The sequence below is a fragment of the Pantherophis guttatus genome, chromosome 16 (genome assembly GCF_059756535.1).
Source record: "Pantherophis guttatus breed Tessera chromosome 16, ASM5975653v1, whole genome shotgun sequence".
NCBI lineage: Eukaryota > Metazoa > Chordata > Lepidosauria > Squamata > Colubridae > Pantherophis > Pantherophis guttatus.
In genome coordinates, this window is record NC_142078.1 from 19,278,365 (window position 1) to 19,303,232 (window position 24,868).

Below are 24,868 nucleotides of genomic sequence, written 5' to 3' on the forward strand. Positions count from 1 at the left end.
AGAGCGGACCAATAGCCACCCTTTGGTCGCTTACCTTACTTACCGCAAGAGAATCTAGTGCGGTTGAGCAACCAAAGCGGCGTCCTTGTTTCCCCAATGGGAAAAGGAGGCGTGGCTTTAGAGCTGATTGGCTCCGGCCGCGACGTGGAAAGCGGAGGGGCGGGGCTCTTGTTAAAAGGGCAATGCCTTCTGCACTTGGCTAGAGGCTATGCCATGGGAATGAAATAAAAACAGGGACTAGAAACATGCAGGACTCTGGACCTTTCTTTTTTCCGCCCTTATTTGAATGAGAATTCTGTTTTGAGCAGGGCATTAATTGCGATTTAAATTAAAATAGGAATAAAAGGTTTTATCTCTGGCTTCCTACAAGACAAACTATAAATTGATTTATTGTTACTTTTATAAGATGCACAAACCTGGAACCTGGAAGATGGTGACATTAAACCTGGTTTTGGCTGGTGATTCTAACCCCATCTTTAGGCAAAGGCCGCCCAACACCTTCCCATGGCTCTGCTCCTTTTGCAACCAGAGGGCGGCCCTCTCCGGCCCCCTAATCGTTGCAGAGAAGAGCAAGAAGTTGGGGGCCTGGAGGCTGAACCTTACAAAGAACGGTTGCAGGAATTTGGGTATCCAAAAGATGGCAGAGGACAGGAAGGCTTGGAGGGAACATTGTCCATGAGGTCACGATGGGCCGGGCACGACTTCGCAACTAACAAGTTGAATGACGAGAAGGACAAGGGGTGACATGACTAGATGACCCCCAAGGGTCCCTTCCAACTCTTTTACTGTTTAAATAGCATCTTCCAGTATTTGAGGGTCTGCCACAAAGAAGGGGGGAGGGTTTCAACTTATTTTCCAAAGCCCCTGAGGGCAGGACAAGAAACAAAGGACGGAAACTAATCAAGGAGAGAAGCAACCTAGAACTAAGGAGGAATTTCCTGAGAGTGAGAACAATTGACCAGTGGAACGACTTGCCTCCAGAAGTCGTGGGTGCTCCATCACTGGAGGGTTTTACAGAAGAGATCGGACAGCCCCTTGTCCGCAATGGGAAAAGGTCTCCTGCTCGAGGGGTTGGACTAGAAGACCTCCAAGGTCCCTTCCAACTCTGTTATTCTATTCCGTTATTCCTGACAGTGAGAACGATTAACCAGTGGGTCGCCTTGTCTCCAGAAGTCGTGGATTTATTTATTTATTTATTTATTAAATTTATATACCGCCCTATTCCTAAGGGACTCAGGGCGGTGAACAGCGAACGATAAAAATACATGTAATACAAACGTTAATAATAAAAAACCAATTAAAATATACTAAACATTCTGGTCCTAGATAATTCAAGACATCCCAGTTTAAAATAAAATCAAAAAGCAATATAAAGGGAAAGTTAGGCCAGGCCGGCCTGCTGAAACAGGAATGTTTTGAGGGCACGGCGGAAAGTGCGCAGATCTGGAATCTTCTGTATCTCTGGGGGGGTGCCCTCACAGAAAAGGCTCTCCCCCTCAAAGCTCCATCACCGGAGGCTTTTTGGAAAAAAGAGACTGGACAACCATTTATCTGAAACGGTCTAGGTAGGGTCTCCTGTTCGAGCAGGGGGCTGGACTAGATGACCTCTAGGGTCCCTTCCAAACTCCTGCTTATTCTCGGTTCTATGGTGCTACTCCGGGGACGGAGCCTTGCAATTGGCAAACGGTGCGTAAAAAGGCTGCGTTTTTACGCGCGGTTTGGACAGCTCCGGCAGAGCTGGGTGCCTTTAAGGGGCTGCTTGGCTGGCTGGCTGGCTGGGCGGGGAGGGGCGTTGGCGGCGCTCGAGCCTGGCGGCCGTTCGCTGGCGTTGCTCTCCGCCTCCCCCTCCTCCTCTTCCTCCTCCTCGCCTGCCCGCAGCGCCAGCCCAGCCCAGCCGGCTCGCTCTGTTGCGGGGAGAGCCAGCCAGCCAGCCGTCGCCCTCGCCGCTTTTCCCATGGATTTCAACATGAAGAAGCTGGCCTCGGATGCGGGGGTCTTCTTCACCCGGGCCGTGCAGGTAGATTGGGGTCGGGGGGCTTTCCAGGCGGGGTGGGAACCGCTTCTTTCCCCGCCTGGTCGTCTGAATCGGGCCGTTGCGTGAAGCTGGAGGGGAGGGGGCTTCTTTGGGTAGCTCGGGGCTTGGTTGATGATGCCACTTGCGAGTCTAACGCGTGTCTGCAAGGAGTGTCAGGGTGCAGGAGGAGGAGGAGGAAGAGGAGGGCAGACTGGCTTGTTCCACTACCACCACCCCGCGTGCTAGAGAAGCGTGGGAAGGGAAGGCGAGGCACCCGAAGAAATAGGTCGAGTGTTTTTCATTCTCCACTCCCTTCCCAACCCGGGATCTGACTTAATGCAACATGCCGGGCTAGGCCAGGGAGGATGGATGGATGGATGGATGGGCAGGTGGGTGGGTGAGTCGGGTTGCAGCTGGTTGGCTGGAGATGTTGGGTGCTTCGGGGTTATGTGAACGAGGCCTGCGTGGATTTAAAGGGCGAGCTTCCCATTTCTGCTCCGGGCGCTACAGGCCAGCCGTCAGCTGAAATTCAGGATTGGGTCCTGCAAAACCCGCCTTGACGCCTCCCCTGTCCATCTCTGCTTGTCTGAATGAATGCACAGAGAGATGCTTTGTGGTTTTGTTTCGGTTTGTTTGTTTGTTCCTTCCCGGGGTGCGCACTGCACGCAGCTGGCTGCTTTCGCCCACCAAGGGTTAAGCCATCATCCGGGTTGCATTTGGCAACTGACGGTTTCCTAAAGACTCCAGAATGGTGACTGTGCAACCTTGCTGGTCTCTACATCCCTTCCACCTTTTGAATTTGGGTTTTGCCCGGTGTGTTTGTAAAGGCCGCTTTCCCGAAGGCTGCAGCAGGAGGAGGAAATAAACCTTGGTCTGAAGGCATCTCAAACATAGGGGACCTGTCCTGCTGACCTTGCAGTTCAAACTTGGTGGGGAGAAAAAAAAAGAGGCAGTAAAAATGTCACAACCTGGTCCTTGGGTAGGCCATGGAAGAGAAATCTGTTCCACAAACGTCCCCTCTAGGTTGCATCTGGCCCTTCGAAGGATGGGACTCTTATTTCTGATCAGTGGATCATTGCTTGCTAGACAAACGGACATTTTCTGAAGATGGGGCTCCATTGCAGAAGGAATAAAATATAGAGAAATAGAATGAAACATGGCTGGTGTTTGGAAGAAGAGAAAAAAGATTATATACTAGTATATAATTGGGTAGGAATTCTTTGTCCCAGCTCAGCCTCTTTCCTGACTTGTTAATGAGGAAAGGGTGACTTGATGTCTGCTGATTTACTGTTGTTGTTAGTTGCAAAGTCGTGTCCGACCCATCGCGACCCCATGGACAACGTTCCTCCAGGCCTCCCTGTCCTCTACCATCCTCTGAAGTCCATTGAAGCTCACGCCGACTGCTTCGGTGACTCCATCTGGCCACCTCCTTCTCTGCCGTCCCCTTCTTCTTCTTTTGCCCTCCATCCTTCCCAGCATTTGGCTCTTCTCCAGGGAGTCCTTCCTTCTCATTAGGTGGCCAAAGGATTTGAGTTTCCTCTTCAGGATCTGGCCTTCTAGAGAGCAGTCAGGGTTGATCTCCTCTAGGACTGACCAGTTGGATCTCCTTGCAGTCCAAGGGACTCGCAGGAGTCTTCTCCAGCACCAGAGTTCAAAGGCCTCCATTCTTTGGCGCTCAGCCTTCCTTATGGTCCAACTTTCCCAGCCATCCATTGCAACTGGGAAAACCGTAGCCTTGACTATACGCACTTTTGTGGGCAGGGTGATGTCTCTGCTTTTTAGGATGCTGTCTAGATTTGCCATAGCTTTCCTTCCCAGGAGCAAGCGTCTTTTAAATTTCTTGGCTGCAGGCCCCATCTGCGGTCATCTTGGAGTCCAGGAAAATAATATCTGTCACTACCTCCATTTCTTCCCCATGTCTGCTGAATAGCTTGTATAAACTCCAGGTCCAAGCAGGGAGCCAACCCTCCTCCTGTTGACTCTGAAAGCAAAACAGGTTTCTGCTTTCCTTCTGGACTTGCTCAGCTCAGCCATTAAGCCACCCCAGGTTCCGCTTCTCCCTGTTGCATCTTGTGAAAAAAATGTACGCCAAAGGTGCCTCCAGACAGATGGTTCTCGGGTTTGCCGTCCAAATTATTTATTGCGGATCGCTTCGCTTCTGCTTTTCAAGATGTCACAACTTCAGGCAGCTTCAGGGTTGATAACTGTTGATGGAAATTTTAGGGTTTTGTTTTATTGCGATGTATATTTGCCGGGCTATTACATTTTTATTATACTGCAATGTAATTGTATGTTTTATTTAAAATGTATTCACACTGTAATATATATATTTGCAATGTTGTATGAGTATTTAATACATGTATTTATTGCAAAGCTTATTTGGTGCTGATGTGGGGAAAATAGGATGAAAGCGTATGGGGTATGTATGCTGCCTTGAGTTATTTATAAAGAATAAAGAGGGATACAAACAAAATATGCAATGTGACTAGTAATTTATATATACTCGCAATATGTTTGCAGCATTATGTTACCATTTATTCACAAATTGCAATGCATATTTACAATTGTATATAAATTATTTAATTTCCCTATACTGTAATATATATTATCTTTACGCGCACATACATATACTTTAAAAAAAGGGAACTGCTCCCTCTTTTACAGAGTCATTCAGTCCTTTTTAGCGGGTTTCCTTTTGAATTTTAGAAAAAGGGGAGGGGGTGATCTTTGCAAAGAGGGTGGAAGAAAGGGAAGATGGGGGCCGTTGGAGCAAAGCAGAAAATGCTGCTTCCCTGTTTTCTTTTTCAGCCGGCGGTGCAATTCGGTGCAAGCCTTGGCTGAAATGAAACCTCAGCCTTTCGGGAGATGCATTGTTCCGGTTTTACAGCCGCTGCATTGACCATGTTCTGGAAATAACCCTTTGCACAGTTACTTTGAGCCTCTGAGTTGCTTTTTTGCAACCAGGCCTGTTTGCCCGGGGGGGGGGGGGAGGAGGAAGGGGAGGGAGAGAAGGCGGGGGGAAGAGCTACAGTTTTGCAACCTGCAGTGGGAATTTTAGCCTGGATCCTTCCAATGCCAGGCTGGGTCCGATGGGCCAGTTATAAAATTATCCAATTGCTAACTTTCTCTCCCTCTTACTTCCTCTGCCCGCCCTTCCGGAAGTCTCCTGTCACCTTTACTTACTTCTCACCTGTCCTCTCACCTGGATAGGTAAAGAGGTTTCCTTGTGGAAGCCTGCATCCCCTGAGCCCACCTGGCATGTTTATTTTCTAAGCAATTTATATTTAACAAGCCACGAAGAACCCAAAAAGCTCTTTATGGGCGGTTGAGATACAGGTAGTCCTTCATTTAGTGACCGTTTGCAGTTACAATGGCACTGAAAAAAGTGACTTCCTGTGACCGTTTTTCATGCTTGGGGACCATTGCAGCGTCTCCATAGTCATGTGATTAGAATTCCGGTGCTTGGAAACTGGCATGGACTTATGCCTGTTGCAGCATCCTGGGTGCACCCGATTTCCCCCTTTGGCGACCTTCCCATCCAGTTTCTGACAAGCAAAGTCGACGGAGGAAGTTGGCTTCGCTTAACACAACAACACCATCCGCTGAACGACGGCGCCGGTGATTCGGTCGTGAGCAAAAACGATCGTAAAAACCGTGCAAGGGTTAACTTCACCCCCTTCCTTGCTTAGCCGTGGGAATACTGCTCTCAGTTGTGGCCATAAGTCGAGGAATCCCTGTTCTTTTGATTCGGGGGGCGGGGGGGCATCAAAACGAGCGGCTTGCAGAACCGGAGTTTTGGTGCCTGAAGGCCAAGGATGGGAGAGAGAAATTCTTCCGCAGAATCCTTAACCTTGGGGTTTGGGACGCAGGCAGGACGATGGGAAAGAGAATACTGCAGTTGCTGCCTCTTTACACTTGACTGAGCTCATAACGGCTGAAGTTGAGCTTCGGAAACCGGACCGGCTGGTAATTCATCAGCCAAGTTTCTTTGCGAGCTGAAACCTGGGGGGAGGCCGGCTGGGGGCTGAGTCACCAGTTCGCTCTCTTGTGTGGGGTTGGCTTGGTGTCGTTCACGGGAAAGTTTCAAGTTGTTTTTGTGTACCATTTCCAGGAAAATAACAAATAACCATCCGCATCCTCATCTCAATGGTGTTTTAGCGCTGGGTTTTCTTTTGAAGGGCAGTAGTTTGGATGTGGGAATTGGGCCATCCGGAGCCCAGCTGATTTCAGAGGAGTAGTGAAAAGATCTCAGTTGTGAGGCGGTTTTGGTTGTGTGTCCGTCCGTCCCCCAAATGCCAATAAAGGAGAATAGGGTTGAACTGTGGGGTCCTTGGTGCTCTCTGAGCTTGGTGGTTTCCTTGCAGACGTTACATGACCCAACTAGGTAACTTCATCAGTGCTAGAAGGGAAGAGGGCTTTGCGGAGTGGAGGAGGAGGAGGAGGACCGTGAGGTCCTTGGTGCTCTCTGAGCTAAATAGAGGAGCCACATTACTGTGCATTGTGAAGTCTTCATTTCAGGTCCAGTAACACACACACCCCTCGCCCCCCCCCCTTTTAAAGGTATAAATTACTGTGCACCATGAAGTCTTCACTCAGGTCCTCCTCACATACATTTAAACATGGATATAAGTCACAGTAATGTGCTGTACTTTTTGCTAATGCATCTCCATATACAAGTGCATAAGCTAGGTGGCTGAGTGGCTAAGACGCTGAGCTTGTCGATCAGAAAGGTCGGCAGCTCGGCGGTTCGAATCCCTAGAACAGGTCTCCTGCGTGAGCAGGGGATTGGACTAGATAGCCTCCAAGGTCCCTTCCAACTGTGTTCCTGTTACATTCAACCAAACAGGCTGACACACTTCATACTTTCTTTCTGCTTCACAGGGAGGCCTGTGCTCGGGTTCCTTCACCACAATCTCTCTCCCTCTCTAACCCCCTCCCTCTCCTCCTTCCCCCCCCCACCCATTTCAAGTTATAAATGACTGTGTATGAAGTCTTCACTCAGGTCCTCTCATACACCTTAAACTGATAGGCATAGATATCAGCCACAGTACTGTGCATGGTGAAGTCTTCACTCAGGTCCACCATTTGCTCTATTTCTCTCTCTCTCCCTCCCTCACTCTCCTCCTCCCCCCCCCATTTCAAGTTATAAATGACTGTGTATGAAGTCTTCACTCAGGTCCTCTCATACACCTTAAACTGATAGGCATAGATATCAGCCCCAGTACTGTGCATGGTGAAGTCTTCACTCAGGTCCAGCATTTTTTCTATTTCTCTCTCTCTCCCCCCTCCCTCTCCTCCTCAACCCCCCCCCCCATTTCAAGTTATAAATGACTGTGTATGAAGTCTTCACTCAGGTCCTCTCATACACCTTAAACTGATAGGCATAGATATCAGCCCCAGTACTGTGCATGGTGAAGTCTTCACTCAGGTCCAGCATTTTTTCTATTTCTCTCTCTCTCCCCCCTCCCTCTCCTCCTCAACCCCCCCACCCATTTCAAGTTATAAATGACTGTGTATGAAGTCTTCACTCAGGTCCTCTCATACACCTTAAACTGATAGGCATAGATATCAGCCCCAGTACTGTCCATGGTGAAGTCTTCACTCAGGTCCACCATTTGCTCTATTTCTCTCTCTCTCCCTCCCTCACTCTCCTCCTCCCCCCCCCATTTCAAGTTATAAATGACTGTGTATGAAGTCTTCACTCAGGTCCTCTCATACACCTTAAACTGATAGGCATAGATATCAGCCCCAGTACTGTGCATGGTGAAGTCTTCACTCAGGTCCAGCATTTTTTCTCTTTCTCTCTCTCTCCCCCCTCCCTCTCCTCCTCAACCCCCCCACCCATTTCAAGTTATAAATGACTGTGTATGAAGTCTTCACTCAGGTCCTCTCATACACCTTAAACTGATAGGCATAGATATCAGCCCCAGTACTGTCCATGGTGAAGTCTTCACTCAGGTCCACCATTTGCTCTATTTCTCTCTCTCTCCCTCCCTCACTCTCCTCCTCCCCCCCCCATTTCAAGTTATAAATGACTGTTTATGAAGTTTTCACTCAGGTCCTCTCGTACACCTTAAACTGATAGGCATAGATATCAGCCCCAGTACTGTGCATTGTGAAGTCTTCACTCAGGTCCAGCATTTTTTCTCTTTCTCTCTCTCTCTCTCTCTCCCCCCTCCCTCTTGCTCACTCTCTCTTCCCCCCCTCCCATTTAAAGATATGAATTGGTGTGCACCATGCAGTCTTCAACCAGATCTTAATTTACAGCTTAAAAATAGATAAGCGTCGCAATATGGTTCATTTGAATGGTCCTTCAAATACGCTGAAATTTTGGCCATCTCTGCTAAATTCACTACTTTTAATGTCCATTCTTCAATAGCACTTGGAATTATTATTATCATTAAAAACCGTATGTTTAATATGAATAGGGCAACGGGAGCCCCAGGGGCTGCAGAAAAGGCCCAGAAGAAGAGAGAAACCTCCTTCAAAAGCCTTAACCCGAGTTTAAAAGCCTTATGATGACTTCAGTGCTAACGCTAAGGGACAGAAAACAGTGCCCTCGTGTGGTCAATGTCAGAATCGCAACTACAAAAGGAAAGAAATGATAAATGATTTCCTTTTGTGGTTGCGATTCCTACATTGACCACACGAGGGCACTGTTTTCTGTCCCTTAGCGTTAGCACATGAAGCCCTTTTAACTCGGGTTTTTAGCCTTTTTAACTCCCCCCCCACCCATTTCAAGTTATAAATGACTGTTTATGAAGTTTTCACTCAGGTCCTCTCGTACACCTTAAACTGATAGGCATAGATATCAGCCCCAGTACTGTGCATTGTGAAGTCTTCACTCAGGTCCAGCATTTGCTCTATTTCTCTCTCTCTCCCTCCCTCACTCTCCTCCTCCCCCCCACCCATTTCAAGTTATAAATGACTGTGTATGAAGTTTTCACTCAGGTCCTCTCGTACACCTTAAACTGATAGGCATAGATATCAGCCCCAGTACTGTGCATTGTGAAGTCTTCACTCAGGTCCACCATTTGCTCTATTTCTCTCTCTCTCCCTCCCTCACTCTCCTCCTCCCCCCCACCCATTTCAAGTTATAAATGACTGTGTATGAAGTTTTCACTCAGGTCCTCTCATACACCTTAAACTGATAGGCATAGATATCAGCCCCAGTACTGTGCATTGTGAAGTCTTCACTCAGGTCCAATATCCCCCCTCCCCCCCCTTCCCTCCCTCCCCTGTTAGTGTTATTAATTTACCATCTGAAATGATTCACTTAACAAATGTGGCAAGAAAAGTAAAAAAAAAAAAAATGGGGCAAAACTGACTTAACAAATTTCTCATTTAACATAAATTTTAGTAGGGGCGCGGTGGCTCAGTGGCTAAGACGCTGAGCTTGTCAATCGAAAGGGTCGGCAGTTCACCGGTTCGAATCCCTGGTGCCGTGTAACGGGGTGAGCTCCCGTGACTTTTCCCAGCTTCTGCCAACATAGCAGTTCAAAAGCAGGTAAAAAATGCAAGTAGAAAAATAGGGACCATCTTTGGTGGGAAGGGATCAGCATTTCCGTGCGCCTTTGGCGTTGAGTCATGCCGGCCACATGACCACGGAGACGCTTAGAAACGGAGGTGAGCACCGCCCCCTAGAGTCAGGAACGACTAGCACATATGTGCGAGGGGAACCTTTCCCTTTACCTAACATAAAATTTGGGGCTTAATTGTGGTCATAAGTTGAGGGCTATCCCTGTATAAATAACACCCTTGCTTTCTTTTGCCACAGTCATTCTACTTCTATTTGTGGGTCTTTGTTCCTTTTCTTCTTATTAAGCATTCATATTATCCAAAGTAGAGGAAATATAAACAGCTGGCGCAGGAAACAAAAACCATCCAGAAAGATATGTTATTATCGTGCTGCTGCTGCTACTGAGTTTCCAAGGTATCGGGTGCTTTTCTTTCATTAGCAGCTAATTGAAATTATATATTTTTTTTTTCAGCGAGACCTTGAATTTGTGAGGCACTCATTACCCTTCCCCTCCTGCTGTGGAATGATCCGCTTAGTTCTGCAGTTACAAGTCTCTCTTGGCTCCTTTGGAGAAATTTTCTTCCAAGCAACTGTTTTTGGCATAAAATATTTAACGGGCGTCAATTGGAATTTGTGCCAGGTTTTTTTTTTTCCCTCTCTTAGCTGGGAAAAAGTTCATAATGCCCAGATATAAATCAAGTTTAGAGTTTGCAGACCTTAAAATATCTGCAGATTTCCCCTCCCAACAATGCCTCTGAATCCCATAGCCCCCTCTCGCCAAAAGAATGCTTTTTTTATTGATTGGTTTTCTTTATTTATTCATTTACTGATCTGATGCCTACATCTGCCCATCTCCATAAGTGACATGTCCCTCTTACAGAGCCAAAGGAGAAATAATGTATAATATTTTATTACAATACCCTAAAAGCAGGGTATTTCTTCGTTTGTGTTTGGACCAGGCCTCTCCATTTTGTGAGAGCGCTTGCAGGAGCATTGCAAATACGACCATGGGCTTCCCTAAAATATCGTTTTGTGAAATCTTGGATGGCCTCAATAGAAAATTCCCACTATTTCCCTGGGGAACCAAATTGAGGGGTTTTATTTAAGTAGAACGAATTTGTAAAATTAAGACTTGGGGCAAGGAGATCCTTGACTTATGACCAAAATTAAGCCGAAAACTTCCATTGCTCTAACCAAGATCATTGAGTTTTGCTCCATTTTACAATCTTTCTTACCCGTGTGACCCCGGGGACACTGCGACCGTCACAAATGTGAATCAGTGGCCAAGAATCCGAATTTGGATCACGTGACTGCAGGGATGCTGCAGCGGTCGTAAGTGTGAAAAACGGTCATAAGTCACTTTTTTCCAGTTCCATTGTAACATTTGAACAGTCACTAAATGAATGCATAGATAGATAGATAGATAGATAGATAGATAGATAGATAGATAGATAGATAGATAGATGTTTTTTTGTCGAAGCACCTGGTCTACCCCAATATGGAAGGGAACGTAGTGCTTCCCTTTCGCCTTTCAGCTCCAATCCAGGACCCCTCAGGCAGTCGCATTCACGACAAACCATTTTATACTAAATTTATATTTGCTGATAAAGAAATTTCATCTACAACCTTACTTTTCAAACTACAATTTAAGGACTAATCTCTTTCGTGCTGGTTTTTCCTTCTCTTCCTGCAGTTCACAGAGGAGAAACTTGGTCAGGCCGAGAAGACAGAATTAGACGCGCATTTTGAGAATCTCCTGGCTCGAGCAGACACCACCAAAAACTGGACGGAGAAGATTTTACGACAGACGGAGATCCTGCTTCAACCGAATCCCAGTAAGCCTTGATTAGCACCCGCAGGGGTGCTAATAAATTAGGACCGGTCACAAGTTATTGTTTTTTCCCCCCCCTTTTCTAAGGAAGGCCCTCTTGTTCTCCTCATCCAGTGCGTAACACAATTTGTCCGTTCGGTCACAGGTGCCCGAGTGGAAGAGTTCCTCTATGAGAAGCTGGACAGGAAGGTCCCATCTCGGGTCACCAATGTGGAACTTTTGGCTCAGTACATGATGGAAGCGGCTACTGACTTCGGAGCCACCTCTCCCTATGGTGAGTCATGGCCGGCGGAGGCTTCGTTCCTCTCCACTGTTCGGACTTAGGCTTCCCTAAAAAGCACAAAGCAGAGTCTTGATCCCGGCAAAACCCCTTTTATTTACACGGCTGTGAATTCCTTTCATTCACAATCAGCAAGGCTTGTCCAAACAGTCTTTCAGAGGAGTATTTATCGACACAAACCTTATCTCGCTTGGAAAGCTGCCAGATAACTAGTTTCCAAACGCAGGGCAAGGCAAAACTTGGCACAGAGTCTCTGGGATTCACGGACAGATCTTCCCACTCTTGAAACGAACGAACGAATTGTTTCCTGCAAAAGCCCAGGAAATGCCAACCGTCTGTTCTCTCGGTAGGCAAAACTCTCATCAAAGTTGGCGAGACCGAGCGGCGTCTGGGAGGAGCCGAGCGGGACTTCATCCACGCAGCTTCCATCAATTTCCTGACTCCGCTGCGCAACTTCCTGGAAGGCGACTGGAGAACCATTTCGGTGCGTAAAAAACGAAGGGCAGGCAGGATGAGGGAAGAGGGGCCCGTTTGGATTGAAGGAGCTCCTTCACTTGCCTGCCCGAAGCAAGCGGGGCTTTGCTGGAATTTGCTTCCAATGCCAATTTTCATAGGTGTTAATTGTTGTTGGGCTATGCCAAATTTTCAAAGCCGGCAGGTGCATTTGCATTTAATTTGTACATTTATTTATTCATTTATTTATTAAATTTATTTATTACCTACCTCTAAGCTAATCTGAGCCGAGGACTACCTGTATATCCTATTCCAAAAATGCAAAAGCACCAGTCGAGGGAAATCGGAATACAGAACAGCAGAGGTGGAAGGGACCTCTGGAGGTCATCTAGCCCAACCCAGGACTTTTCTCTGTTTTCCAGAAAGAGAGACGGATCCTGCAAAACCGTCGCCTGGACCTGGACGCTTGCAAAGCTCGGCTGAAGAAAGCGAGGGCCGCGGAAGCGAAAGCTGCGGTAATTTTTCCCCTCTCGCCCCCTCCGCACCGTCCTGCCTGCTCCCCCACCCCATGTGTGTATCCATCAGCACCGTGGCACGCCAGATCCCATCCCTCTTCTTCTTTCTCGCCCGCCGGATGGGTTGTGTTGTGCGTGTCTCTGATGAGGAAGGGAAAAGCTTGATATGTTTGTGACGTATTCTGCCCTCACACCCCACCCCCACCCACCCCCCAAAAAAGAAAGAAAACGGAGCAGGGGCCTGCCTGTACGACCGTTACGGCATGGCAGTTGTAAATTGAGAACCAGAACAGGAATTGCAAATCCTGGACAAGAAACAGCCAGTTTTTCTGGCACAACTTTTTTCCACCCGATCCCTTGCTTCAACTTTCTTTCCCTGCAACGAATATCCTAGTCCTCATTGAACACTTAGACCTCCTGGGACCTTAACCAGCATCCAATTAGGAATCATCCTGGCCCATCCAGCCGGAAGCGTCTTTAACAAGCCTCGTTCGATGCCGGAGATTTTGGTTCCTTCCTGCCTTGTTTCGTTTCCTACACGCTATTTTTGCTATTCTGAATATTTTGTCCTTCCTATGTCCTGCTCTTTGCTCCACTAATCTCTGCTTTCGTTTTGTCCTCTCTTTTTTTTTTATTTATTTATTTTCGTCTGTTATTTTGCTCAGTGTGAGGGAACTGTGAGTATTACTTGTGTTAGTAGTGCTGTGATGTTGTTATTATTATGATTAGCATCATCATTATCATCATTCTTTTTGGACATCATTTGAGAAGACCTCTTGGGTGCATGGAGAGAATGGGGTAGGGATTTGGGGATGGGGGCAACGAGCCCCTTCCTCAAATATGGAGCTGGGTTTCAAAGGCAGGATTGCGGGAAACAAGGCTGTGTGTAGACGGTGCCAGCAAAATGCTAAAGTTTAGTTTTAAAGTTTCTAGTCCTTAAGAGATGCAAAGACATGGTTGAAAAGGAAGAGACGATTGCTGGATCTGTTTTCTGGACTGGTCTCTTTTTTTGAGAGCTGCCTTCCATAAAAAGAGGCTGTTGGGATTTTAATTTAATTTTTTTTTTGAAGGAACCCAGGTTACACACAGCCCTGTTTGGGGAGGGGAAGGGGTGTGAGAATGGCATGTGTGGGGAGGCGAGAGGGAGAAGGGGCTCTTGAGCAAGAAACGTTGCTTTCACAAAGGGGTAGCATGGACATCTAGCTGAATTTATTGTATTTATTTTGTTTTATGTCCCACCTTTATTACTTTATAGGGTAATTCAAAGCGGTGAACACATCCAATAATACTCCTTCCTCCTCCTGTTTTCCCCACAACAACAACAACTCTGTGAGGTGGGTGGGTTGGGCTGAGAGAGAGAGAGAGAGAGAGAGAGAGAGAGAGAGAGAGAGAGAGAGAGAGAGGGACTGGCCCAAAGTCACCCAGCCGGCTTTCACGCCTAAGACGAGACTAGAACTCCCCATCTCCTGGTTTTCTACTGGCCTTCACCACTAGACCTCTCTCTCTCCTTAATCCTTAAGCCACCCCCGAGCTCAATTTCTTAGTCTCTGCCTGCAAACCACAACTGGAATTTTGGGAAACCCACTGGGATTAGTTCACAAGGTCTCATAACTTGGAATTGGAGGTACGGATGGAATAGAATGGGGATTTATTTAATCATCCTGTGGATGGGCCTAGCTGGGAGACATATGATCATCTTCTTTTAACGACCCCATAATACCTTGCAGGGTAGAGTCTGGGCAACAGAATGTTTATTGGCCGGATGCCCTTCTTGTCGCCAGTGCTGAGTTTTGTTCAGCAGATATATTCTCATTGTGCCCAGAGAGAGAAACATCTGCCTCTACCTAGGATCGAACTCACAGCCTCCTGATTTTGAGGCAAGAACTCCACCTCTAGGCCACCGCACCACTCCTAGTGCCAGCCAAGGAGGGCAGCCAGCAGGCCGTTTTTTAGAGAATCCACTGGCAGGTTAAGGAAGCAGCGGTATAGATGGTCCTTGACTTACAATCACTCATTTAGCGGCCGTCCTAAGTTACAGCGGCACTGAAAAAAAATGACTTACGGCCGTATTTCATTGCAAAGCTATCCAGAGTCGCTGTATTCGTGAGATGGGCTACTTAGAAATCCAGTAAATAAAGTCATTCTAAAGCCAAGACCATCACAGAACTCTTATTAGAAAATTTTAGAGTCCTAAATGGCTAATTAATTCCATCTAGCAAGAAATTGGTGCCCCTTTTACAACACCTGTTATTTCGGTCAATTTTCAAGCACGCAAGTTTGGTTTTTTTTTAATGATTTCTTTTATGGTTCCATCCTGCCCATCGGACGCCAGCCCTTACCCGCCGAACATTTCCTCCTCCTCCTCCTCCACCTCCTCCTCCTCGTCCGCTGGCCTGGGATTTCGAATGCATGAAACCTGCATGGCTGGTGTGGAATTTGGCATTATTTCTCCCACCCCCCAAGTTTCTAGTCCTCATGTTTTTCGGAATGCTGTATGTCTGCGTGAGCAAGCAAGCCTGAGAGCGAGAAGAGTTGAAGGCAGGAGCTGCTGGGCGGTGTAAATGTATGCGGCGTGGCTGCTCCCTGCCTTCCCCGGCCTGCGGGAGGCGTAATTTCATTTTCTGCCTTCCAAGTAGAGTCGTTGAGAGTCGGGCAGCCTCCGAGTTTAATCAAGTATTATTGTTCTGTTGCTCGGAATGAAAGGGCATCTCAATCTCAGCCCCTTTAAGATCTGGGGGGGGGAGGGGGGGCTTCAACTCCCAGAATTCCCCAGCCAGCATGTTTGTTGGGGAATTCTGGGAGTTGAGGTCCATCCGCCTTAAAGCAGGCTGGCTGGAGAATTCTGGGAGTTGAAGTCCATGTAAGATGCTAAGCCCTGAGGAATAGGGCGGAAGAGAATTGGGAGGACGCTCAGGTTTGGGGAGACCCTCCTAACCGTCCCCTTCAGGCCTTGGGGGACCCAGAGGATTGCTCTTCCTTGCCAGTTCCCACGCCCGCCCCCCCCTTTTCCCGCCCCGTGATCTGTGTGTGAATTTGTATTCCCCCTCCGTAGGCGGTGCCCGACTTTCAAGAGACTAGACCGCGTAATTACATTCTCTCCGCCAGCGCAGCCGCGGTAAGACCAGTGCCGGTTCTCAAATCCTCCCCCCCCCCATCCTCGGTCATCCCTTCTCCCCCCACCCCCAGACCCCCTTCCTCACGCAGACCGGACCCAGCACTGGCTGCGCCCAGCATTTTAACGTGAGCAGCCGAGCAATCCCCGAAAGACTAGGAGTGACACGATAGCAGTGTTCCAATATTTGGGGGGGCTGCCACAAAGAAGAGGGGGTCAACCTATCCTCCAAAGCACCTGAAGGCAGGACAAGCAGCAACAGATGGAAACTCATCAAGTCATGCCCCTTCTGAGGGTCTGCCCCAGCCAAGGGGCATTGCAAATGGGCTCCCATTGGAGGCAGCGTCCCTCCAATGATCCCTTCCCCAGCCAAACCCTGGCAAAAGTGCCAAGTTGACAGACGGGCACGGAGGAGAAGGAAGAGGCCGGCTGCAGATTCACACGCTGCTTGCTCATTTATTGACTTGATTTACGCCTTTTCAGCACCGAAGCTCAGCTTGGTGGCTGTGACGTCCTCCGATTGAGCCCGTTTCAACTCCCAGAATTCCCCGCTCTGCCTTTTAGGCACCGTAGAGGATTCTGGGAGTTGAAGGAGATTCTCCAGATGGGCAAATACGTCTTCCGGAATTCTCCATCCTGCACATGGGCACCGCAGAGCATTCTGGGCGTTTAAAGGGAGACTTTAGGTGGGCACATGTCTGCTCCCAGAATTCCCTGCCCTGCCTTTGTATGTTGCAGAGCATTCTGGGAATTTTAAGTCCACATTTCTGGAACGCTTTAAATGTTCCTTTTTCTGTTTTAATTTCCTCTCAACCTGCCTTGAACCCAGGATCCTTGCAAGCTTGGTTAATCTGATCCCAGGACTGAGCCACTCGCTCCAAGCCAAATGGGGATGCTAGATACTTGAGGCTTTTCTGCATGGAACACCGACGGAGGTAGTGAAGTCCCAAAGGCGCTTTTTCAAAAAGCAACTGGGCTTCCTTTGTCTTTCCTTGAAGACGTTTCACTGCTCATCCAATATGCTTCTTCAGTTCTGACTGAAGTTCAGTTCTAACTCCAGTTCAGTCCAGTCAAACTGAAGAAGCTTCTTGGTTGAGAAGCGAAATGTCTTCAAGGAAAAACAAAAGAAATGCCAGTTGCTCTTTTGGGACAACCATGACTTGGATGATTGACAATCTCCATAGACCCCATAACTCCTCCCTGTCTCCCTCCTATTTTGCCATCCTTTTCCTGTCCGTCCCCCCTAATTAACGGGGGACAGTCTTTTAAGGAAGAAAAAACAATTGCCACCTGAGAATTCCTGGCTCTCACCCAACCACCACCGCACGGTTCCTTCCCAAAGCAGTTCAGGGGGTGCCAGCATTGTCCACCCATTCAGACATTTGTCCGGTTCATCTGGGTTTGCAGCTGTGTTTCTGTCTCACGTTAAAATGTCGGAACCTCGAAACACCACCACCCTTTCCCCGTGTCCGTTTCCCGCCTTGCTGACACTCCCGTTGGGAAGGAACCAGGTTCAATCCAGATTCAGGGAGATTGGGGGGGGGACGATGCACCGGGTCCCCGGAATCCTGGCTTGGCAGAGGAATCGCTTTCTTTCAGCGTTGCATGCTGGCTGCTCCCCTAAATCAGGCGTCGTCATCACCTCACGGGGGGCCTTTCTTTTCCAAAGTGGCGTTTCTGCTCCAAGTTGGCAACTTTGGGGAAGGGACGACGGCTTGCTCATTCGGCCCAAAAAGGAGTAGGGAGAATGTTAGACGTGGGTGGAAGTCCGGAGAGAAAAGGAGGACATTCAGTGCTACTAAATAGTTTATTCTGATCCAGAGACAGTGGTGGGGTTCTACCGGTTCGGACCAGTTCCGTGCCATAGGTTCACCATCACTAACAAAGAGAAGGGCCGGGGGCAAAATGAAAGCAGTTGGGAGTCTGCAAGTGTTAAAAGTTGCGATGTTTGGAGGTTTACACCCTTGGTTTTTCTGTGTCTCTCCATCCAAAATCTGCCCTTGGGATGTGGCCCACTTTGGGGGAACGTTTTTGCCGTGGCAAAGAAAGGCACCCACTTCCCTCCCCTTGGAAATGCTGCTTTGCTTAGGCTAGGTCACGGAATGCATGGCGTGTTGCATTTTGGGGGGTGGGCTTTTGTGCCAGATCCCGCCAAAGTGAGCAGACGGGGGGCCCCTAGACGGTCCATCATGAAGAATGAAGAGCTTCTCATAGTTCATAGCAGGGGTCTCCAACCTTGGCGACTTTTAAGACTTGCGGACTTCAACTCCCAGAATTCCTCAGCCAACTGGCTGCGGAATTCTGGGAGTTGAAGTCCACAAGTCTTCAAGTTGCCAAGGTTGGAGACCCCTGGCTCATAGGACAGGTCTGTCTAGCCACCAGGAATCTCCAAACTCGGCCAATTTAAGACTTGTGGACTTCCGGCTCCCAAAATTGCTGCATGGCTGGCTGGGGGATTCTGGGAGTTGGAAGTCCACAAGTCTTAAAAGTGGCCAACTTTGGAGACCCCTGGTCTACCTTAATCCAAACACCTGACTTGGGGGTGGGTTGGAGTGGGGTTTGAGGAGAGGAGGAAATGGAATCCCCTCCCCATTTGGAGGTCTATCACCGTCTGCCACTCGGGGTGGGGGACAGGCCCAGCTGCATTCCCACAGTCAACCCTGTTGTGGCCGCCCCCAAGGTGGCTTCATTGTGTTGGAATGTGGGTGGTTTGGTGTCTTCTGATGTTGACTCGCTTTTCCGTTTGTCCTGTGGTTCCCCACAGCTTTGGAGTGACGAGGTGGAAAAAGTAAGTACTACCAATATTCCAGTATTCTTTTTTTTTTCCTTCTTTTTTTTAATCCAAAAATGTCCATCTTTTCTTTTCCTGGAACGGAAGGAAGTCGACCCTGGGGGGGTGTTGCGTTCGTACCAGACGGTGAATCTGGTGGCTGAATGAACCCCGTTTCTGGATTTACATACAGATAGACTTCGACTTGCAACCATGACCTGCTCATAAGTCACGCTTTCAGTTGTGACTTTGAACGTGTGCTGAATGAATGGTTGTAAGACGAGGAGTCCCTGTAGCATCTTCCAATCCTGCCAAAGTCCGTAATCAAAAATAAAAATCGATTGCAGTTAAAAAAAAATGATATTCCATTAATAAAATGCAGAAAACAGGCTGAAAGGCTTCCTTGGGGCAGTGGGTGGGGATGGATATATTTACAATATTTGGAATATTTACCAAGGCGATTGTGCCTTCGTTCTGAGGGGGCTCCACCGTTGTGTTTTGCAGGCGGAGCACGAGCTTCGGATGGCCCAGACGGAATTTGATCGACAGGCGGAAGTAACTCGGCTTCTTTTGGAAGGAATCAACAGCACGCATGTGAGTTTTTAATTCATTCGTTAAATTTATTTGCCGGCCGTAAGGCTGCCCTAGGTGGCTTACGATAATAAAAAGGGAGAAAAATAAAAAGGTGTGTAAACAGCAGTACTGTATCTTTGTTTTCTTTTTATGACTCTTTAATCCCTTGTTTCGGGTGGAGTTGAGGCGACTGAACGGAACTGAGCCTTTACTGGCCAGATGCCCTTCCTGATGCCTACGCGGGGGTTCACAGCAGATATTTTCTCTTTCCGCCCAGAGAGAGAAACATCTGTCGCTGCCTAGGAATGAACTCTCAGCCTCCCGAGTGGAAGGCGAGCATCTTCACCTCTAGGCCACCCCAGTAAAATAAATAAAGGCTGTTAATCTCCAGTTTTCAGCAAGAGCCGCCCGTAACCTTCCCTGGACAATACGCTGGACTCTGCTTCTCTCTTTCAGGTCAACCACCTCCGATGTCTCCACGAGTTTGCAGAAGCTCAGACCACGTACTACGCGCAATGCTACCAATACATGTTGGATCTCCAGAAGCAGCTGAATAGGTAGCTAAACGTTGTTGTTTTTTTGAAGCTGCCCAGGGTGTATTAAGGGGAGGATATCTGGGGGGGTCCCAAAAAGGGCCAGATGCAGCGCACTTGAATGACCTCGCCCCCGGTGACTCAGCACTTAAAACATTTGGCCAAACTTAAAAGTTTTGGAGGGTAGTCAGAACGGTTGATGGTCTTCAACAGATTAAGACAGTGAGAACAATGAATCAGTGCAATGATTCTGGAAGTTGAGGTGCTCCATCATTGGAGGTTTAAGAAGAGATTGGACTGGAAATGGTCTAGGGTCTGTGACTTGAGCAGGGGGTTGGACTAGAAGACCTCTGAGGCCCCTTCCAATCCTATTGTTCTGTGTTCTCTGTTCTGTTCATATTTTAAACTCTGAAATTTCAGGGGATTTTTATTTTCTTCATTTCTTGTCTTCTGTTCTGTCCCTCTCTGGCTTTCAGCTCCAGAGGAGAAATGTAAGTTAAAAAAAAAAATCAGATTTTTTTTTTATCAGTGGTTTAATTTGTAATGGAAACCATTTCAGGGTTATAATCCTCCGCGCAAGTTGGTATCGTATCCAAAGCTGGGGTTCTCTTTAACATTTAAGAGCGCAATTTTGTTAGGATTTGCTAAATTGATCAAATTTCTTAGATCGTTGCCATTTCCTGTATCTCACTTTATAATTTGAGCTGTGTGGGTTGTACTTCGTTATTGCGTAATAGCCATATAAATAAATTGCATAAATTAGATATATATATAAAATTGTCTTATTTTAGTACGGACATAAAAGTGGATAGAACAGTTTTGAAAAAAAAAATTTTAAAAAAATTATTTTACAGTGTTTGTAGATCTTTTTCAGCTACTTTTTACTGGGTGAGGAAACCTGGTTAATGAAAGGTTTTTGGAGGTTGTTAAGAAGAGATGGTCTAGGGTTGTGATGGCGAATCTATGGAATGCCGCATGCCAGAAGTGGCATGTAGAGCCCTCTCTGTGGGCACATGCGCAGTTGCCACCTATTTTTCTGGTTTCTGGCCAGCTGGTCTTCGCAGGCACCTGAGTGCCGGAAAACGGCCTGAAAAGGGCCCAAAAAAGAGCCCCAAAACAGGCTGTTTTCCAGGCTGCTTCCAGACCTTTTTCAGGCTGTTTTCAGGCCATTTTCCAGGCTGTTTTCAGGCTGGTTTTGGCCCAGAAAACAGCCCAAAAACAGGCATGCACTGGTATTTGGGTTTCCAGCGCTCCACCGCGCACGCATACACACACCTTCCAGTTTGGGCACTCGGTGCCGAAAAGGTTAGCCATCCCTGGTCTAGGGTTGAGAATGGAGTTGGACTAGAAGACCTCCAAGGTCCCTTCCAACTCTTACTCTAAGTAATTGCTTAGTGGCCCCGTTCACACAACTCAATTGCTTAAACCTGGCTAGTTTTAACCTGGCGGTGTCTGAACCCCGTGACTTGCCTAGCAGAGGAGTCTGTGCATCCTCTGGAAAGTGAACAGAGATGATCCGTTTGGCATGTGAGTCTCCCACCTCACACATAAGCGGCTGCAAGTTTTGTAATTAAGTGTTAAGCACCTTGAACCGCAGGAGTCGAAACGCTGGAAGGGCCGGCTTGCAACTTCCCTTCATCTTTTCTTCCGTTATCCAGGTTGCCGGGGACTTTTGTGGGCAACACAGAGTCCACATCGCCTCCGCCTAACGCTGCTTCCCCGACCGCCATGGTTGCCGCCACGGGGCCCGCCGTGCCCACCCTCCCGGTGGTGCCCACGATTGCCGGAGCGTCCAATTCGGCTCCGGTGGTTGAAGCTCTGAACCCCAGCGAGGTGAAGCCCCCCAGCAGCGGGACCCGGAAAGCCCGAGTGTTGTATGACTACGATGCAGCCGACAGCAGCGAGCTTTCCCTACTCTCGGATGAGGTTGGCACCCCCACCATCTCGGGCAAGGCGCTGGGAGAACGCGTGGCACCTGGGCAGCCCTGCCAAAACCCACGACACGGGGGTGAAATCCAGCAGATTCTGACAGGTTCTGGAGAACCGGTAGTGGAAATTTTGAGTAGTTTGGAGAACCAGCAAATACCACCTCTGGCTGGCCCCAGAGTAGGGTGGGAATGGGGATTTTGCAGTATGGCAAGCGTCCAAAATTTTAATCTCGTGAATGGTGGGGAAGCTGCGATGGTCGTGTAAGGTTGTAAGTCACTTTTCGCAGTGCTGTTGTAAGTTTGAACAGTTACTAAATGGTTATAAGTCAAGGACCACCTACAGGGTTAGGTAGGAAAAGGGGCCTTCAGCTTCCATAAAGAGGGGATTTCGTACCCTTTCAGACGCTTCCCTCATTCTTTTAGAATATTTATAATACAAAATCATTATTACAATTATTATTTATAATTATTATAAATAATTGTAATTTGTTCATGATATTTTAGACATGGCATGTAAGATAATCTTTTATCTCTTGTGCTTTTTTAATCGAAATGTGATGCGAATGGGCCATACAGTAAATAACAATCATAATTTCATTCTGAATCCTGCCCAAAATCCAAGCTGGATTAAATAAAATTCACCTGCCGTTTGTCTGTATGAAGAACTGCCCCAAAAAAGCACTCAAGTAAAACCCCGGTTAGGCCAACCCTGCCTGACCCCCTTCTGTCTCTCCTCTCTTTCAGATGATCACTGTGTACAGTCTCCCAGGGATGGACCCTGACTGGCTGGTTGGAGAGCGGGGGAATAAGAAAGGCAAAGTCCCTGTCACCTACTTAGAACTGCTGAGCTAAGCGCACCTGGCAAGGACTCTGCAAGAAAATCATCTCTTTCTCCTTCTTCTCTTCTTCTTCTTCTTTTGGAAACTGGTTCATTCCGAGATCCCTCGCTCTCACTATTTATTATTATTATTGTTATTATTATTTGGGGTTCTTAGGTTGTGTGGATTAAGGCCCCAAAGGGATGGTGGTGAATCACTTCCATTCTCCAGGGTTTCAGGGCCTCCCCTCCAATTATCCTAGTTGGCTTTGAGAATTGTTGGGAGCTGCTGGGAAGACACCCCCAGCTCGTTGGGGATAGTGGTGGGTCATGAGGACTAGCCACTTTAGAGACCATTCCTTCCTTCCCATCTTAATTTTTCTTTCCTTCCTTCTCCTCCCATCTTTCCTCCCTCCTCTTTCCATCCTTCCCTTTCTCCTTTTCTCTTTCTCTTCCTTCCTTCTCTATCTTCCTCCCTTTCCTTTCTTTTTCCTTCTTTTCCTCCTTCCTTTCTCCCTCTCTCCTTCCTTCCTTCCCCTTATTCTCACCCAATTTTTTTCTTTACATTTTTCGGAGCCTTCAATCGATTGTAGACATTCCAGGCCGGGGGGTGGGGGGAATGATGTGGGGAGAGAAGGGAGGAGTTTTCTGAACGCAGGCCGAGCCTTCCCCCCTTTGCCCACCCATCCGAGCCCATTCCCCAACTCGGAGCCAGTCGGAGAAGAAAGCTAGTGGGGTCAATCTTTCCGATAGAAAGATCCTAAGAATTTCACGAAGAAAAAGAGATGGAATTTGCAACTCGGGCTGAAGTTTCTTTTTAACCGTTAGGCTTTGATTATCTGGCCATGCACCAGTTTTCCACACCTTTGTGTTTCCTCTTGCCCTGTCTTCAGGTGTGCAAAGACACACCCACCCACACATCTAACAAACACATCTGCCTGCAGGTTGAGGAGCCCGGATTTTGTCAAATCTCTTCACGCTCCATAGCTCCGATCCTTGGGGCGCTTCTGCCGAACTCGAAGCCATATGTAGTACCAGTGTAACCTAGCACAGAGCATGGAGCAGATTCGGCCACCGTCCCGCCGCCTGAGGCCGCGTGGCTCAAAGCTTGACCGGTGCTTTTTTCCCCTTTGCGCTTTCAGGCTGACGTCGGGTTGCAGAGCCCTTTCTGTAAATGCAATCTATTCCGAACGACTTGCAAACGTTTCTTTTGCTTGCCGGCCTGTTGTCCGTTCTCCCACTTGGGCTTCGTTTATATTATCCCTTCTGGGTTTCTTCTTAAGAAAGCCACACGGGGTTTAGGTAACTCTGCTCTTTCTTGCAGCATTTCTGAGCTTTTTACCAGGCTCTCCAGTCCTCCTTTCCTGGAGGGATCCGCTGAATGTCCCAGGAGTGTGGGACGTTGCCAAATCTTTTGGGGCAGATGTGTTTTGGCAGGCAGGAAGATTCTCTGCCGGTGCAATCTTCGAGCAAAAAAAATCCTGTGGTTTTCACAATACTTAAAAAAAAAAAAATACTTCTGAATAATCAGGTTCCACCGGCAGGAGCTCGGAAGCTGCTTTGGGGGAGCCGAAATCATGAATCCTAGAAACAGAAGATTGGATCTGAAGCTGTTATTAGCAGCTTCAGATCCCCTTCCACTCACCCACCCCGGTATAAAACATTTTATTATCCTTTTCTGAGTTATAGATGTTCTTTCCTTGTGTGCTCGGTTTAAAGCTTCTGCACGGTTTCCCCCAATTTGAATGGGGTTTGGGGCTTTTGGGGTTTTTTTCTTGCATTCTCCGGTGTTTGGCATGTATCCCCCGGTCCGAGTCAGGAACCCCGCTGGGGCTACGGATCTGAGAATCCTCACCGGGGGGAGGCAGCAAGTAACTCCAGGCCCATTTTTCTGGGTGTGTGGGGACGTCCTCCCCAATCTCTCCTTGCAAACTGTTTGTATTCTGCTTTTCTTTTTCCTTCCTTTGTCGAGTTCCTTTAACAATTGCAGACTTTGAAACGGGCCAAGAGCTCAGATGTAAAGGAAATGGCCGACACTCTTGTTACTGCAATCTTTGATTAATTAAAAGTTAAGAGCTGCTCTCAAGTTTCGGCTGCTTTCTTCCAAAAAAAAAAAAAAACAGGATGTCTGTGGCTCTGGAGCTAAATTTATTTATTTCTTTTCCCCCCCAAGGCTTAGGCAGAAATTGGGACTGGCCCCAGGGGTTAGAGAAATGCAGGTAGTCCTCAATTTAGGACCGCAACTGAGCCCAAAATTCGTTGCTAAATGAATTTTTGTTTGCTCCATTTTACAACCTGCCTTGCCGGTTGTTAACTTAGTAACATGGTTGTTAAGTGAATCTGGCTTCCCATTTGACTGGACTTGTCGCAAAAGGTGGGGGGGGTCACATGACCCCAGGATACCGCGACCGTCGTAAGTATGAACCAATTGCCGAGCACCTTGAATTTTGGTTCCAACCGAAAAAAAACTCAGTTCTAAAGTTCCAACAGAGGCCCCGCCCCCTCTATGGTCACATGACTGTA

General features: G+C 47.8%; 2 protein-coding genes across 7 annotated transcripts in view; one reads left to right on the top strand and one right to left on the bottom strand.

Moving 5' to 3' along the window:
- The first annotated feature begins 1,715 nt into the window (after nucleotides 1–1,715).
- SH3GLB2 (SH3 domain containing GRB2 like, endophilin B2) lies at nucleotides 1,716–24,431 on the top strand. Of its 6 annotated transcripts, XM_060683916.2 has the most exons (12): nucleotides 1,758–2,017; nucleotides 11,227–11,368; nucleotides 11,510–11,638; nucleotides 11,995–12,128; nucleotides 12,520–12,612; nucleotides 15,665–15,727; nucleotides 18,489–18,512; nucleotides 18,999–19,088; nucleotides 19,524–19,624; nucleotides 20,077–20,091; nucleotides 21,259–21,526; nucleotides 22,273–24,431. In XM_060683916.2, the coding sequence occupies exons 1-12, from the start codon at nucleotides 1,955–1,957 to the stop codon at nucleotides 22,378–22,380; spliced, it is 1,230 nt and encodes a 409-aa protein (XP_060539899.1). In that variant the 5' UTR covers nucleotides 1,758–1,954; the 3' UTR covers nucleotides 22,381–24,431. The 6 variants fall into 6 exon arrangements, with proteins under 6 accessions (XP_060539900.1, XP_060539899.1, XP_060539903.1 ...); XM_060683917.2 differs by lacking the exon at nucleotides 20,077–20,091 and having other exon boundaries at nucleotides 1,716–2,017; XM_060683918.2 differs by lacking the exon at nucleotides 15,665–15,727 and having other exon boundaries at nucleotides 1,776–2,017.
- The window catches only part of NUP188 (nucleoporin 188), a 44,369-nt gene continuing 32,172 nt past the window's right edge, over nucleotides 12,672–24,868 (bottom strand). The window contains exon 44 of the mRNA XM_087879618.1: nucleotides 12,672–12,753. Coding sequence (XP_087735744.1) covers nucleotides 12,679–12,753 — 75 coding nt within the window. The 3' untranslated portion in view covers nucleotides 12,672–12,678. The remainder of the gene's footprint in view (nucleotides 12,754–24,868) is intronic.

Excerpts from the sequence above, each read along its gene's own strand:
- SH3GLB2 (XM_060683916.2), top strand. The coding sequence starts at position 1,955 with ATGGATTTCAACATGAAGAAGCTGGCCTCGGATGCGGGGGTCTTCTTC. Across the intron at positions 2,018-11,226 it reads TCTTCACCCGGGCCGTGCAG|TTCACAGAGGAGAAACTTGG; the intron begins GTAGATTGGGGT and ends CTCTTCCTGCAG. Across the intron at positions 12,129-12,519 it reads GCGACTGGAGAACCATTTCG|AAAGAGAGACGGATCCTGCA; the intron begins GTGCGTAAAAAA and ends TCTGTTTTCCAG.